We start from the raw sequence: 18,083 nt of genomic DNA on the forward strand, positions 1-18,083 counted from the left end.
TCATAACTTCATGCAGACAGCGTTTACTGCGATATGATATTAATGGCGAGCCGAAAACGGTCACGGTGCTGTTGATGTTACCCTTCCTCGGAGACGAGCAGGCACAACAGTGGTTCCTGACCCTGGGGACTGACTGACAGGCTGAGGCTGTAAGGCAAGGCAACTTTACTTCTACAGCATCTTTCAGAAACAAGGCAATTCAAAGTGCTTTACATGAAACATTAATGAAAATAAAACAGGCTAAAAAAATTATACAAATACAATAATAAACAATATAGTCAGTTTACCTTTTATATGTTGCATCTTCAAAAGTGACACTGAATTTGAAAGAGCACATTGTAATTTCTGCATCTATTATAAAAGTATTTATTAGTAATACAGTGGAAATTAGTATAAATGTTTTTTTTTTTTTTTTTTTTTTTTTTTTTTTTTTTTTTTTTTTAAAATTTTCAGTTGGGGCCACTGTGCTCCTAGTGAAAAAGTTAGTCTGGAGCCCGTTAACAGTGTTCCATTATGTGACAGATTATTAGTTCCAAGTGAGAATGCTAGTGTGAAATTGAACACTACAGTATATGCCAATGTTGTTTTCAATAAAAAAATACATTTGCACAAAGCAAGCGATCCACTTTTCCATGTTGATAAGAGCATTAAAATGAAAAAATATAATGGGACAAAAGAAATCAAGGGATTTAGAATAATAAATTGAGATTATTTTTTATATTCATTTCTATGTTTTAATATTTTTTCTTTTATGTGTGTGGGTATGTATTTATATATGTGTATATATTGTATATATGTGTTTGTGTTTATATTATTTATATATTGTGTGTGTGTGTATGTATATATGTGTGTGTATATATATATATATATATATATATATGTATATATATGTGTGTGTGTATATATGTGTGTGAATAATATGTATATATATATATATATTTTATATTGTTTATGTATGTTGTGTTATATATATTATATATATTATGTATTGTATATATATATATATGTGTGTGTGTGTGTGTGTGTGTGTGTGTGTGTGTGTGTATATATATATATATATATATATATATATATATATATATATATGTGTGTGTATATATATATATATATATATATATATATGTGTATATTATATGTATGTGTGTGTGTATATATATATATATATATATATGTGTATGTATATATATATGTGTGTGTGTGTGTATATATATATATATATATGTGTGTATATATATATGTGTATATGTATATATGTGTGTATATGTGTGTGTGTGTGTTTTAATATATCCTAGGCTATTTATTTCAGATAACTTTCATTTACATGTGTTACAGCTGTATAGTTTCAAATTGGTAAAGGAAACCCTGTCTTTCCATTTTATTTTAATCACAATCTGTTTTAATAAAAGAGTTTTTGAAAAGTGGCTTTGACTTAAAACTGAACATTTAGCCCACTTTGTAAAAAAATACAGAGCTATATATCGTGTATTGCCATTCAGCGTTAACGGCAACGCAAGGAAAAATTTGGGTGCACCTAAATTTTGTGCTGGTGCACCGAAATAAAAAAGTTAGGCGCACCAGTGCAACCAAGGCAAAAAGTTAGTCTGGAGCCCTGATACAGGATGGAGATGTCGTCCTTGTGGTTTTGGGTGTACCATATGCGTGTGTGTGTGTTTAGTGTTCCGCGAAGCAGTAATAACTCTTACGTTTGTAGATAAGAATCAAAATGAGCACAAACAGCAGCAGCAGCGCCACCACCACCACAGATACACAGACAGTCACAGTGATGATCCCCTCAGGATAGCTTGCAAAGTAGAAATGGGTTTAAAATTTTAGGTGTCTCTGGTTTGATAACATTGAATTGGATCAACGATCCAATATAATCAATGCCAAGTGAAAATGGAGAGAGGGGATGATGCACAGCAAAGGGCATCTATAAGATGCGGCACTTTTATTTTGAAATACCCACTTTATATTTAATATTTTTATTAAAACAAAAAAGTTTACTTTTCATTTAAATTGCTGGAAGATCTCTGTGATAAAATGGTCAAATCCTAATTGAGTTGCTTTTTGTGATCGCAGACCCCTGAATTGCATCAAATCAAATTGTTATCATGGCAGACTTTGACTGGATAACGCTACAATTGCTAATATCACAAAGAATTGATATAATACAGGGCTCCAGACTGCGACCAAATGGTCACATTTTGCGACCAAAATTTGAGAGTGTGTGACATGTGCGACCAGTAAATTTGCCCCCTTTTTTTACACGTTAAACGTTGAAATTTCGGTACCTGAGCAAGCTTATCGTCTTCTCTGAAAATTGACAGAGAGCAGAGCTCTGACACAAACACACACACTCGCACACACACAGGGCTGCAGATGGAGAAAACTGCGTGGGCTGTTTTGTTGAAGTCACAGTGAGTCACGGCGATGCTGATAAAGTGGTTTCAAGTGTGGTTACAGTTTTTCATAACTTCACGCAGACAGCGTTTGCTGCGATGTGATATTAATGGCGAGCCGAAAGCGGTCTCGGTGCTGTTGACATTACACTTCCTGGGAGACGAGCAGGCACAACAGTGGTTTCTATACCCTGGTTACTGACTTTCAGGCTGAGATTGTAAGGCAAGGCAACTTTATTTCTACAGCACCTTTCAGCTACAAGGCAATTCAAAGTGCTTTACATGAAACATTAAAGAACAATTAAAGATGGTCATGATGAAAATAAAACAGGCTAAAAAATAATATACAAATACAATAATAAAAAAAAAAACATTTTTTTTTTTTTCATGACAGCGATGGGGCTGTCAGTGTACCTTCTATGTTGCATCTTCAAAAGTGACACTGAATTTGAAACCGCCCATTGTAATTTCTGCATCTATTATCAAAGTATTTATTAGTAATACAGCGGAAATTAGTAGAAATTTGAATATTTTGGTTAGCATGTTGATTTACGGTGTATGCCCCTACATTTTCTGGTTGTGCCCCTAAAATTTTCAGCTGGGGGCCACTGTGCTCCTAGTGAAAAAAGTTAGTCTGGAGTCCTGTAATATTATATCGTAATAAAAGTTGTGACTTACACCTCTAGTCATTTTATCTAGGTGTGTCTGTGTTGATGAATCTAAGAGGAATTTACAGAACTTAAAGGTGCTCTCAGCGATGTTGGGTGACGTTACTTCTTGTTGACGTTCAAAGTATTTTCAAACGAAACGGACACTAGCTCGCTCCTCCTTCCTCCTCATCCCGTCCCCTCCCCCTCCCTTTTGTGCTTCAGCGCACTAACTAATTTTTACGTTAATCTTGATCGCTATAATCATGAGTGTACTTACGATTGAAAAAACCCCGACCCGAATCAGTGCAGGCAACACGGAGAAGCTGCAGCTACGTGTATGAGCTTCCACTGAGCTAAAACGGCAGTTGTCGCGGCAAGGTTTAGAGTGCCTTTGTGCCTCTTAACAGACAAAAAAATGCAATTAAAATGTCTGTGCAACATTAACCGGGCCCTTACGTGACAACAAGATGCGTTTTCAACTCAGACATTGTTTAAATTCACCGAACCTGGTCCCTGTCTGAAAAACTTTTAGACTGAATGTACATTAATACATCCACCTACAACAAATGTTCATGCCCAGTTTCAATTTCTAACTCTTTTTCTTCATTACAGAGGCACACACATAAATCTTATGGAACAGTTTCGAATAAACTTTACGAGTGAAGTTGAGTGAATTGTGTGACAACCAAACGTTATTGAATGAAGAGATTTTGACATGTCGTCACTAGGGTTGGGCATCGTTTGGATATTAACAATTCTGATTCCAATTCCAATTCTTCCTTTCGATTCCAGTTCTTATCAATTCTCGATTCCGATTATTTGAGGGGTGGAGTTGAAACGGGTCACATGCTTATTTCACAAATAAGAGGAACGTTTTATTTTGATTCAAAGGTGGGTTGCAGTTTGACGGGGCTTTTTCAACGTAAAATAAAGCCACACTAGAGCCATTGACATATATAAATGGACCAATAGACCCCGTTGCTCTGGACGGAGACCAGTGAAGGCTATTAGAAGCACTTTTCCGGTGATCTCTTGCTTTACTGCGCAGCCTCCAACCGAGAGAGACAACGTAAATGTGACGTGAGCAACGTGTCTGAAAGTTGTAAGTGTTCTGGTAGCTGTGCCAAGAGAAATCTCAATCATTCCCACTCTTACAGAGACAGAGAGTGTAGGTATATGTAAGGAGATAACATAAGCACAGGCTAATTATTGCTAACTAACATGCTAGTTAACATGTAAGGGTTAATGCACGACGAGGTGTCCATTGTCAGGTATTAATGGACAATACCTGATACACGCTGCGCGTCGGACGGTTGCCTCCGCCGAAGTCCATTAATACCTGACAATGGACACCTCGAAGGGCATTAACCCACTTATACCATGGTCACTTGCCAAATAACACATTTTTAAAACATTAGTTCATATTTTAATTAGTTTTACAATCGAAATCTTAAGTTTATCCAAACAATAACTCCGTTTCCCTGGTTACGCCTGACGGTTTGACTAATACCTGGAACAATCATTCCCATCCATCAGGTTCTTATGCAATGCAAATGTTGTTCTCTCCACCAGGAATTAGGAAGAACCTTAGATACGGCACCTCCCCTAGCCACCAGAGATATTTATATAGTCCGCTCAGCTGGTAGAACCCTTCAGTTTAGCTACGAGCCAGAAAGCTAACGCTATGCTAGCAAGATCCAAAGTCAATAACATTGTGTACAGTTGGCAATCAGTAAAAATAATTTGACAGTATGTTGAACAACAAGACAAGCTAGCTATCCAGCCATGTCATTGTCCCCAAAACAATATAACGACTTTTACGAAGAATTTGATCCGCGATGTGTAACGTTGCTGTCGGCTGCAGCGGCGCAGCCTGAAGCAGCGAGCTGAGATATAATAATAATAATAATAAATTGAATTTATATAGCGCTTTTCATGGACTCGAGATATGTGAGATATAGCGTTATTCGCTGTGAAACAAAGTCAGTCCAGAGGGGCAGTAGAACTTACTTCTTGCAGCCTGTGTGTTTTAGCGCCATCCTGTGGTGTTCAGAGGACGAGTTGGAAATAATAAATCCACATTTCCTTATTGATTTAATGTAGCGCATTAATTTAGAACAGTAAACAGTCAGTTTCACCGAACTCCTTTAGTAGGTGTCCTATATCACTTTTTAATGGACACCCTGCAGCCAATCAGAATCGAGTATTCACCCAGACCATGGTATAAAGGCTTTTAATGGAATACTTTAACGTTGTGGGGAATGTGTTCATTTGCTTTTTGGCAGAAAGGAGATTGATACAACTCTCTCATCTGTCTGATACATTAGAAGCTACAGCCAGCAGCAGGTTAGCTTAGCTTAGCAAAAAGACTGCAAAGAGGGAAACGGCTAGCTTTGCCTCTGTTCAACATTTACCAAATCAGCCTCCCAGCACCTCTAAAGCTCACTGATAAACATGTTGTAACGTGTTTGGACAAAAACCTCCGTATTAAAATACAAATGTGATGGTTTTTGGAGGTTATGTCTTGGAATATTTCTTGGCCTGGAGTCTTCACTGGTTGCCTGGCAACTGCTCTGAACAAAAAAATAGTTCAGCACATAGCCTCACATGAGCTTCAGTTAAACTTCACAGTGTGTTTTTACAACCTACTGTACAGTGTGGGGGACAATTACAGTGGCCGATAACACTTTCAAAAGGGAATAAATAGGAATGTGAGTATTTAAATAAAAAAATAATGTGAATCAACATAAAAGATAATGAAAAACTTGTTTTAAAATGAAGACACTACATCTGTGGGGATAAAATCTGTTGAAACTTGAAAGTGTATCAGTTGTTATAGGTTTAGATTGATGCTGATACAGTCTGTCACATCACTGCAGCACTCTCCTCTGGATGTGAAAGGGAAGAACAGGAAATGAACACAAGAATAAATAGCAACAACCTCAAGTATCTGTCAGCATCAGGATATCACAGCTCACTGCCATTTAAAAAAAAAAAAAAAAGTGATGTCTTTCTCAAAGCGGCTGATCACAGAAATCATATGACAGTAAATGATGCATGTCCGTAGAGGAAACGGAATCATTTACAGTTTATAAAAGGAGCACACGCCCTGCAATGAAAAATAAATGATGTGGGAGCAGGGAATGCAATTAATATTTCTATTATTATTACTATTATATACTATATATATACTAATTTCTTATATATATTTGTCATCTGTGGTTATTGTGTAAAGAGTAAAGGTTCAGTTTAGGGCTGATATAAAGGTTTTACAAAGATTTGGTGTAAATCACTAAAGCTTTGGTAAAGGTTGACATGTGTTTTTAACATGATACATTTTAAGATTATAAAATGAGAACTTCACTCCAAGTATAACAATTATTAAGACCGAGGCACATCACACCTTTTTATCTCACCCACCATCACTTAATAAACCACTTCCTTTTCTTGTTTTGCTCTATTGTAACACCTTTAATGGTTTAGAGACATATTTGCTTCTTCTAATACAGTATGAAGGGGCTCATTACTTCTACTATTAGTAGTCATTTAGGAAGAATGTTTGCTGAAACTCAACAGATCAAAAACAAACAGTTATTAAATAACTTCTTAAGATTAAAATATAAGTCCAGCACTGATCAAGAAATGTTGTAGCTTTCTCTTCAAATAGAGTTACTCCCTCACAATCTGAACCAGGGTCAGATAACCTCCACAAAATAAAATAACTTGACTCACCGACAGTCATCCTGAACCTGTGGAAGAATGGGTTGCTCTGTTTTGGGTCATTGCTTTCTGCTCCACACCAGTATGTCCCAGTGTCTTCTGTTGTTATGTTTCTCACTGTTATGGTGATCTTTTTCACATTGTCATCCATCATAGAAAACTTTCCAGCGTTGCTCTGTGTGGTGCTTACTATCTGTCTACATATAGATGGATCTTCTCCTTTACAGATGAATTTTGATTTTTTCCGAGCACTCTTTGGATATCCACACCAGTATGTGAGATTCTGTCCAACAGTTGGATACCTAGTGAAGCTAGTAATAGTATCTGTAGACAGACAGAAAGACAGTGTTGCCTATCAGTAACTGTATTTAACATCAGATTTCAGAGACACCTTCATTATATGTGTGAGTAAATCAAACCTAAAAGTGTCCGATGTTTCTCACCTTCAACCTCCAGTTGTATTTTTCTGAGTGCAGCTCTGTTACTTCCTTTATCTGTTTCCACTCCACACCAGTAGACACCAGCATGCTGTGAGGACACATTACTGATGGACATGTTGAAGCTACTGCTGGTCTCTGTGAGAGTGAAGGACCCGTTTGACCTCAGAAAAGATTTTGTTGATAAAATATCCTCACAGATTGAACCGTTCTCTTTGCAGAAAAACATGACTGTGGAGTTTCTTTTGTCACATGAGATGGTGGTTTTAGCTGTTCTGTACGCAGTTTGATTAAATGGTGTCTGACAGCCCTTACCTGAAAATAAACAAGGGAGGTAAAATGTGTGAAATCTTTCCATCATGTCTGGTATTATGTGCTTTGTGACAAAATTATTTCCATTTTTTGTAACTTGGTTCATCAGTAGATGATGACTAGAACAATAGGAGTACTGTATGTCTAAGTGTGCATGTCTGATACCTTAGTTATTTGAGGGTGTAGTTACTCTTTAACACAGTTACAAAGTGCTTTAACAAAAGACATGAGAGACAGTGATAAAAAGAGGCAGCATTTCTTACCAACGTTTAAGTCCACTTTATCACTTTCAGATTTTCCTTCAAATATAAATTTACACTTGTACTCCCCAGAGTCCCCATGTTGAAGTGGTTTGATGACCACTCTGAGCTTTCTATTTGCTGCATCATAGTAAACAGAAAATATGTTCTTGGTCTGCCACACATTCTTTTGAGTGCTTCCTATGATTGTGTGGTTGTTCTTAACTACATCAACACTTTGATATTGATGAGTTGGGTTATGCTGGCAGATGAATTCCACCCATCCATCTGTGCATCCCTTCACTTCAGATGAGGCCTCCCAGCCTGTAGATCAGAGAGAAAAGTTCACATCATGTCAGATTTTGAAACAATCTCAGAGCTGCTGCAGCGGTCTGAGTATGATCTGACCATATTTTAATATTGAGTTTATTAAAAAACACATTAATAGTGAGTGTCTCTTACCAACTAGCAATGTGAGGTTGGTAATGTGTCAGGGGAAGATTTGTCTCCTTGGGGAAATTCACACATGGAAACCCCAAAGTCCTTTTGTTCAAGTTGTCTGATGGCCACCCTGAGAGTTTTATTTTTTGTATCATGGTACACAAAACTCTTGCTATTGTTTTCCCACTCATCAGTTTTAGCACATTGTATGGGTATTTGTCTTTGTCTACTTTGATATTTTCTATTTGTTTTGAGATATTTGCAGGTGAATTTAACCCATCCGTCTATGCCTCCCGTCACCACAGACCCGGCTTTACAACCGCTAGATCAGACAAAGACAAAAGTTCACACCATGTCAGACACTGAAACTTTTCTAAATGAGACGGCGGTTTGCTGAATTAGCTCTCTATTCATACAACGTAGACTTTCTACAAGTAGATCCCAAAGATGAGACAGTCAATGGCTGTGGAGAACTACCGTATTGCTGTTCTTCTGTTAACCTTTTCTTTTCTGTGACTATCCGCACCAATTAGCATTGGTTAGCTATAACAAAATAAAGCAGCTATAATCAAAATGGAATCGGTACTTCCTGTTGGCTTGTGTTACTGCTCCCAAATAGCCAATATGTAGTTAATGCAGATTTAAAGATGGGGCTTTGTTGTTTAAAAGGCCAAAATGTAATGTATTAAACTGGAACTCATGAAAATGTAAATATTGAAAACTAGCAAGCCAGCATTTTTAAGCCGCATAGTGCCAGACTTTTCATTGGGTATATAAGTCTGTAAATCTCTCATAGTTCTCAGTAGGAGGTCATACAGGCCATGGTTCTTCAGTAATATGTAATGTATTCACAAACATAGGTCTAATAGCTTAATATTCACATAAATTAACAAATATCTATACAGCCCTGCAAACACCTAGTGTTTTTTATTTATTTAATTGTATTAACTCCATTGTCACTAATAATCCTGCTATAACATCTATATACAGAACAGTGTATTTCCTGTATGTTGCTGCCACGGTTAAGGCAGCTTGAATTGTTTTCAACAGTTTGTTTCTGCACCTGTTTGGTCCTTTTGAACATGTAGGCTATTTTTTATTACAATGGCCAAAAGAAGACTTTCACTTCTGCTTGTGTTTTCTCCATCCAGAATTCTTGTTCTATCCTTGTTTAATACAAGCAACCTCTATTTACATGTTCTTCAGTTGTAAAATACATAAATAAATAAGATAAGTAGAGGAAAGGGATGTTTCATGAACAGGCTGTAGGTTATATCAAATTCAAAACAGTGAAAGTTGCATATTTACAGGAAATACTACCAGTGTGAACAGACTATAGATGATCCGTGTTGGATAAATTCCCTTATGAGAAGCTGAAAATATATGTAATAAAATGAGTATTAAATGTAGTAGACTTATTTATTTTCTTGGTTTTAGTTTGTGAACCAGTCCTGCAGTAAGACTGACACTGTGAGCTGTGTTAAAGTAAAGGATAACACTCAGAGTAGCTGAAAACACACCACAGGATGTGTTGAAATCTGTTGGTTTGGATTTCTTAAGAGGCTGTGACAGGTATCTATCAAAGTCAGACAGTAATCATATTTTTACCTGTAATCATCAGTGAGAGGAAGATCAGAAGAAAGTTCCTCATTGTGTTGATTTGGATGCTGAAATCCTCAGTGAGACTATTCTCTACTCTACTGTCAGTTCCTATTTTCATCTGTAGGTTGATATTCAGGGTCTGCACAGCCCGCCCGCTCGCCCTCCTCATCTTCTTCCACCAATCACTCTTTTATTGTCACTGAGTTTTGCATATTACAGCATTAACCATATCAATACCAGCAGCTTGTACAGGAATCAATCCATCTATCAACATATCAATAGCTCTTGTTTATACCACTGCACATTGTTCCCATTCTTCCTAATCCGAAATTGGGCTATACAGACTTTACTAAATGATTTATTGTTTATTTATTGGTTTTGGGGGTTAAGTGAACTATTTACTTTCTAGGGGATGACCTTTGACCCCTCTGAAGTCAGAAAAGTTAGTGGCAGGTAGATAAAAAGGTAGGAGAAATGTTTTTTTCTTCACTGTTTTGAAGAAAAATGGATGTGATAATGTAACTGGAAAATATATATTTAACGGCCTGTAAAAAGTGAGATGTCGTGTATTTTTCATTATAAAGCAGGTCAAGGTGCGATAGAAGTACTTTTAAAGTATCAAACGCTCAATCCAAAGAGAAATGCACACAGTTGTATTCAGAAACTGTGCCTTAAAAGTGTCTCTGTCAGTAAACCACTTTGGAATTATTGTTTTGGGCCATATAAACACATACGATTTGTAATATCATTTATAGGATGAAGAAGACTACTCGATGCGATAGTAAACCTTGTTTAATATCACCATGAGGCATTTTTTTGTAATTCAAATACAATATTGAAAGATAGGATGCTACAGCGACAGGATGTTAAAATGCATCCTGTTGGTACAAAAAAGAAAGGTTTTTCAAAAAGAAGAAATACCTAGATATTAAGATACAAATTGCACAATATGTAAAACAATATACTCAAAATACAAAACAATATCAATAAACTATATATAAATTACATTAGTCTGAGACAAGCACACACGTATGCAATCCACTCCAACTGTCCTGGTTATTATTAATGAATATACGTAGATCAGAGGTGTTGATTGAGTTGTGTGGTCCTTATTGAGGTGGTAGTTGGACATGTTGTATTGAACTGGTAACTTGGTGTGTATCAGTGCAGAAGCCCTGTGACTAAACCTTAAAATGAAGTGAAGAGTGTCAGGACTGGTCTCAGTGCTGCTGTGGGTTGTTGACAGTAGAATAGAAAGGGTCTTCAGGAAGTCTGGATGAATGATTGACAGCAGAGTGGGTGGGACTATGGCCCACTGTCCCACACAGTAGAATATGCCATCTCCCACCACCAGATAGCACCAAAGTAGAAAGTAAAAAAGTCAAACACAGCATACATTTAATGCTGTGTTAAGATTAAATGAGGAAACCGTTATACCGGTTACAGGGCTTAAAGTATTCCGGCACCGTGCCGGATCTCCGGCGTGCGGCCGTGAGAAAAAAACAAAACAAAAAAACTTGCATGCGGTTTAATATTTTCGAGTCAATTTCTTTCACCTACCAATTATATAAGAGAAACGCAGCTCTAACTAACACAGGGTTGAAAGTAATCGGGCCTGGTGCCGGATTTCTGGCATATGAATATTTTAGAAAAATAAATAAATTAAAAAGTCCACATGGGATTTGTTTTTGTTGCGCTGGGTTTAACCAATCCTCTGCAACGCAGGACGGGTCTTTGCCAAAAAGCGAGAGTGCGGTGTGGTCTCCGTGGTAACGCGGCAAATAAAAGAAAAAAATGGATGCAAAGTTTGTCAAACTTGGAGCATGTAGATACAGCTTTAGTTGAGAAAGGAGTTAAAACAAATGGCGCTGGGCATGAATAGAGGACAAGAGGAAAAGGGTGGAGACGGGAAGCTGTTTAGCACTTGGTGCTTCAAACTGAGGGAGCCGGGTGCCTCTGCAGCGCATGTTGAAGGAAGACACTGGATGGAGCAGCGGTAAGACAGGGCTTGCTAGTCATTTGATGCTAGTCACAAAGCTTCGGTCCGTGCACTCTATAATACGAGTAAGTTACCGGCAACGACCGCTACCGCTGCAACTGTTCCTTTACTGACCGACCGTGATACAAACAATACGTGTGTGCGCGTTCACTGTAGCTATCTGAAGCCCAAACTGCCTTGACAAAGCTGTCTGTTTGGAATCAGCAAGGCAGGTATTTAAACACATTGACATATATAAAAGTTTAAACATAACGGCCTTGTCCCAGAGTTTAGACGTCTAGCTATATGAAAAGATAAACAATGCAACGTTTTTAATAAATGTAAATAAAGCAGCTAATATCAACATGGACAAAATCATGAATGTACTAATTCGCTTTTTTGATGATGACCTGGCCAAAGTAGTAAAGTTTAGTTTTCACAATGATTCATTGTAGGATTATGATATTATTGCAATATGTAAATCCACATTGACTCGTAATTTAACATATGGTTGGAAGGAGTAAAAATTGTTCCAAAACTTTTTAGTTTTTAAAAATTATGACTTTTATTATTGTGTAATGTCAGAAGGACTTTAACTGTTTTGCCAGTCAAATTAACTTGAATGAGTGCATATTGAAATATTACACTGCTGGTTGGCAAAAAATGCATCTCAAAATGCATCAGATTGATGCTTTAAAATGTGGAATATTTAAAATTTTCTTCCGGGGGAGCATGCCCCCGGACCCCCCCAGAGGGGTAATATCCTTCTCACCTTTTCACCCCTGACCCGTTTTCATGCCTGAGTTATTTAAACATAACAGCCTTATCCCAGAGTTTATGAAAAGCTAAACAATGCAAAGTTGTGATTGTGATGTGTAATGTCTTATGTGACTTATCCCCCCTCCTAAAAAGTTTCAGGCTCAGGATTTTTTTTCACTTTAAGCCCTGCGGTTAGTTGTGCAGCTATTTGGTTGTGCAGCTATTAGGGTTAATGGTTCAAATTCAGCTGATCACTAAAGTTATTACAGTCTGAACAGTTCCTCCAATCCAAACAATAAGCACTGACCATACAAATTGTACTCAACATTGTAGACAGAATTCAACAAACTTCCATATAATTCTAACGCAAACATCAAAGCGAGTATGTACAAAGCCAGGAGTAATTTAAAAGGTGTCAAATGTATGTTGCTTGTCCCTTATATATAAACTTACAGTATAAAATAAGTTTATTTCATATACGTAAATTTCAGTTAGCCTAATTATGAAGTCTGAGAAGGATTTCATTGTTAACAATGTTTTTGACTAGAATAACCTGTTGAAGTCTGACATATTTAATCTCTCTAGACATAATGTCCGGTGAAAGTAATTCCCAGGACTTGAGGAGGTTCGGGGCTTAGCCCGGACCCATTTAAATAAACTGAACACAATGCTAAATGGCATTTGCAACAATACACTGAGACAGAGAACGTGTCCCATGCCAGAAAAGAAAAAAGAGAAGGGGAACAAAGAGGAAAGACGAGATGGAGGGAGACAAAAACAACAAGCAGAAACAGACACACACACATACAGACATAAGACAAGAAACCAAACACGGCTACAGCCCGGACTTAACAGCCTCAGCAATGTTCACCCAAGTGTCCATGGTCTTTCCTGGCGCTCCATTAATACGCGCCGTGGACAGCTCCATATACACTACATCCAAGAAGGAAATGGTCCATGTGTGGATAGACAGGTCGTGAGGTGGTTTCCAACGAGTTGCAATCATTTTCTTCGCAGCTGTAAGTCCAGCAAATACAGCACGTTTCTGAGTTCCAGAGAGTTGAAAGGCTGACAGATCATTAAAAATCAAAACATTGACAGTAACGGGCACAGTAACATTAAATAAGGCAGACATTTTGGATGCAATACTAAAAATATGTGCCTTGTGCTTTTATTGGGCAGAAGGTGCATAACGGGCTGTTGATTATTTTCATGTGGTGCATTTTCACAGGGGTGAGATATGTCCTATGAATAAAATTGTAGTGAATCTGTTGGTGATCCGGATTACGTGATACTTCTGGAATGCTAGACCATACATCATGCCAGTCAAAATACTACATACAAGATACTCAGGCCTGGGCAATCGCGTGCCCAGATCCTCTCAATAGGGAGGACAGAGTGGCCAGATATCAGTAAGAACTGATAAAGCTTAGATACCATACCACAGTTTCTAGGGTGCACAGTAAATAACTTCCGGATCGGATGGATGGGCAAAGGCCTCTGCCAAGGGACACAGTATGCCTTGAGTGCCGATCTTAATTGAAGGTAAAAGAAAAAAGAGGAACGTGGTAGATTGAATGCGTCCTGCAAGTCAGAAAAAGGCAATAAGCCAACCTCGCTAAAAATGTCTTTTAGACAATCCTTCTGTTCCCATTGTGGAGCTGTTATTGGCCTCCCCCCAATCAGGAGTGCTGTATTATTGAATATAGGGGAAAAAGTGTGCCAGTTACAAGCTATATGGCAGTGTGTTTCAGCCAATCTCCAAGTATTGATAAGATGTGAGACAATGGGGCCAAAGAGTAGCTGGCACTGTTTGTTAGAAACATTGGCAAAAAGAACGTCACGGAGTGACCAAGGCTCTGTAATAGCACTTTCTAAGGCACGCTAGCAGACAGACACATCCGGGCTAAACCAAATTAGGAGGGGCCTCAACACGAAGGACCAGAAGTAATGTTTGAAGTTGGGAACAGAAAAGCCACCATCCTCTTTCCTCCTCTGCAAAGTGGACATCTTAAGTCGCGGCCGCTTGCCTTTCCAGATAAATTTAGATACCGCTGATTGTAATTTACGCCAGTAGTCAGCAGGAGGGGAGAGAAGTAGCATAGAACTCACAAAATTAATCCTGGGTAACACATTCATTTTAACCACTGAGATGCAAGCTTGAATCGACATGGGGAGACTCATCCACTTTTCCATATCTTTCAAAACATTATTTAGAGCAACAGAATAGTTATGTTTCACAATCTGGTTCAAGCAAGGCAAGACCTCAATGCCCAAATATTTAAACTGCTTAACAATGGGGATGTTAGCAGGAATGGTTGAATCGCGGGCAGCGTCATTTAAATGAAGTAGAGCGGACTTTGATCAGTTAATTTTGAAGCCTGACAAGCTTCCATACTCCTCGCATAATGATAGAAGGTGAGGGAGGGACTAAGAGGGGTTCTCCAAAAAAAAAAAAAAACACCGTCCGCAAATAATGAGAGATGATGCTGAGTACTACGAATGTTTATCGGTGACACCATAACTGATTGGCGGATAGCTTGAGCTAGAGGCTCCAGAGAAATGACAAATAGTGCAGGACTCAGCGTGAGCCCTGGCGTGAGGATGTAGAAACTGGAAATAAAGAGGAGGAGGTGCGTCCGGTTAAGACTCGAGCTGAGGGATTAGAATACAAAACTTTAATCATACCAATGAAAGTTTTACCAAAGCCCATCACCTCTAAGATTGACTTGTGTGACTGTTGAGTAGAGAGGATCCTCTGAAGAAGGCTGGTTGACAGTAGAGGAGGTTTGACTTTGGCTGTTTTTCACAGTCGAATATTCACAGGCAGAGGAGCTGGGTTTGGTGAGCAGTGTCTCAGCACCAGCTTTGTCTGAGCAGTTTGTAAAGTTGACGGTCGAGTAATGCAGCGAGGCAGAGGGGTTTGTGGGAAAGTTGGCAGTGGCATAAATCGTGTTGGGTGCATTTCCTGAGTCTGGGTGATGGTAGGGCTGGGCGATATGGACCAAAAGTCATATCCCGATATATTTTGGCTGAATATCGATATACGATATATATCCCGATATTTTTTCCGCGAAGTGAGAGCAAATGTTCAGTCAAAGCCCAAATCAAATATGACATGTCACAAGTAGTTTCATAGAAACAGTTGCAAAATCAAATAAATAATAAACCGGTTTCTTCACCTGGTTCATGATTAAATGCTCAGCTGTTCAAATAACAATAAAATGTAAACCTAAATACTGTATAACAGGAGTAACTTTTTTGAAATCAAAGCTCCATAGGCTATTTGTGATTCGTTCCAAAGGTCAATTAAGCTTTTGATATTAATATAATCTACTTTGTTCAAAATTTAATGCCTCATGCCTGTAAACCTAGGTTATAGTCCCATTCTTCCACTTGATACTGCTTCCACTTAAGTAAACTAAAAGATGAACTATCGACTACAAAACAAAGAAATTTATTATGATCGGTTCACAGATCTGAGTCCAAACGGAAACTTCACCCTTCTGAACTAAGAGTTTCTGCTTCAAGGTGAAGTTTAAACAGACTGAAATGTCCAGGCTCATTCCTCCACTATTTATTTCTGTATGTATTTAAGCGTTACATGTAATTTTAACGGGCACTGAGCTCCAGATCCTGCAGCCGCAGACGGTCGCTGCCCCGCTGTAGCTTCTTTCCGTCCGCCTGCCGCCGGCTAACTTAGTGGAACTTTCCGCCGCAATCGACATACAGTTTGTCCTGGACTACGTGTAAGATCCTACCGATCACCACTCTGTCTTTGGCTGGTCCGATCTGGATCAGCGGGGACCGGCGCAGCAGCGAGGCGAAGCTGTGTTTTTGCCCGGAGGAAGAGACGCTGCGGCCGGCCACGGGGCTCTCCGCCTCCCGCTGCCGCCGGAGCTCAGATTGCTGGTCGAAGGCGGCATATATAATCATAAAACACATTGTCACCTGTTAAATGTTATCCATGCTGTTTGTTCTTTTCATTTCCTCTATCGAACATAATTAAGCAGTACAAAAGTCCGGCATCTTTAGCGTTGATCTGAATGCTTCGGACCCCTGTTCCAAGATGGCGGCGGGTTTTGACGTATGTTTAGAACCTCACGGCGACATATCTATGGGAGCAAGGATCTCATTTGAACTATATCGATATATGCGATATGGTCTAATTCCATATCTCATTTAAAAATATATCGATATATTTGTTTATATCGATATATCGCCCAGCCCTAGGTGATGGGGGTGCTCCTGTATCTCCTCGTAGATATATTCCTTTCAGGGAAGAATGAAAAATACATTTTATTACAACTATTTAATTGTAGTGCAAACATCAGAGCAGGTAAAGCCAGGAGTAAATGATTTAAAAGCTGTCTCGGATCAAATTAAATAATATATAAAACCTTTTGCTGTGTAGGTTGTTCCCTATATATAAACTTTCACAGTTTAAAATAACTATTACAGATCTGTACATTTTAAGTTTCCTGGTGCATATCAAATAGAAACTTGAAATGTGTTAAACTTTCAGTATTATATTTCTCTGTTGTGAAAACAAAATCAATTTAGCAGACCTATATAAAAAATTGTATTTCATATTTTAATGAATTCCCATGTCTTCTAACACATTTTCAGTTGTAGCCACTCAGTGAGTTTACAATATTTTATTCATATTGGAACAGTATAAAACAATATAGGTATTGTTTTGTATATTAGGTATCCTTCTGGGTTTTATTTATGCACTAACCTCTTTGATGTGATGTGCTGCTGCTGCTGCTGCATTTCTTTTGTTTTTTGAACGTCCTGGCAGAAAGAAAAGGCAGAGAACAAAAACAATAAACCAGCAGAAGGACATAAAGTGGATCGATTTCACCTCTTTCCATCAGGCAGAGACACAGTTGCTACAGCCACCAAATGTACAACCAGAAAAAACTGACAGAGCTGCACTTGTTCATGATTTAATATTTTCCAGTTTGGTTTCATTGAGTAGGACACCTAACTACCACTGTGTATCCCCAGGACAAGTATACTCTAGTCTTGTATTTGTCTGCTTTGGCTTTTCTACACATCACATCCATACAGGATGGAGATGTCGTCCTTGTGGTTTTGGGTGTACCATATGCGTGTGTGCGTGTGTCTGGTGTTCCACGAAGCAGTAATAACTCTTACTTTTGTAGATAAGAATCAAAATGAGCACAAACAGCAGCAGCAGCACCACCACCACAGATACACAGACAGTCACAGTGATGATCCCCTCAGGGCCGCCTGCAAGATAAAGCACACAACAAAGAACATATCCAGATGGGTTTATGTTTTAGTCAACACATGTCATTACTACAGGTGTCTCTGATTCTGATACATTGAATTGGATCAACCATCCATCCATCTTCATCCGCTTATCCGGTGTCGGGTCGGGACGATCCAATATAATCAATGCCAAGTGAAAATACAGATATTTTTTAATTAGATAGTGCAGATAGACAGGAAAGAGGGGGGAGAGAGGGGATGACGCACAGCAAAGGGCATCTATAAGATGCGGCACTTTTATTTTG

General features: G+C 38.4%; 1 protein-coding gene across 1 annotated transcript; it reads right to left on the reverse strand.

The window, feature by feature from the left end:
• Nucleotides 1–5,919: 5,919 nt before the first annotated feature.
• Nucleotides 5,920–9,969, reverse strand: LOC120557090 (polymeric immunoglobulin receptor-like). Its single transcript, XM_039797127.1, has 5 exons — nt 9,807–9,969; nt 7,782–8,081; nt 7,213–7,521; nt 6,723–7,093; nt 5,920–5,937 (listed from the first exon to the last, which is right to left on the reverse strand). Exons 1-5 carry the CDS (start codon nt 9,967–9,969, stop codon nt 5,920–5,922), a joined length of 1,161 nt encoding a protein of 386 aa, XP_039653061.1.
• Nucleotides 9,970–18,083: the final 8,114 nt, after the last annotated feature.

This window comes from Perca fluviatilis, chromosome 4 (assembly GCF_010015445.1).
Source record: "Perca fluviatilis chromosome 4, GENO_Pfluv_1.0, whole genome shotgun sequence".
Taxonomy (NCBI): Eukaryota; Metazoa; Chordata; class Actinopteri; order Perciformes; family Percidae; genus Perca; species Perca fluviatilis.

Coding starts and splice junctions, on each gene's coding strand:
- LOC120557090 (XM_039797127.1), bottom strand. CDS start 9,969: ATGAGGAGGGCGAGCGGGCGGGCTGTGCAGACCCTGAATATCAACCTA. Junction 8,082..9,806: donor CCTCTCACTGATGATTACAG/GTAAAAATATGA, acceptor TCTGATCTACAG/GCTGGGAGGCCTCATCTGAA. Junction 7,522..7,781: donor TAAAGTGGACTTAAACGTTG/GTAAGAAATGCT, acceptor GTTTATTTTCAG/GTAAGGGCTGTCAGACACCA.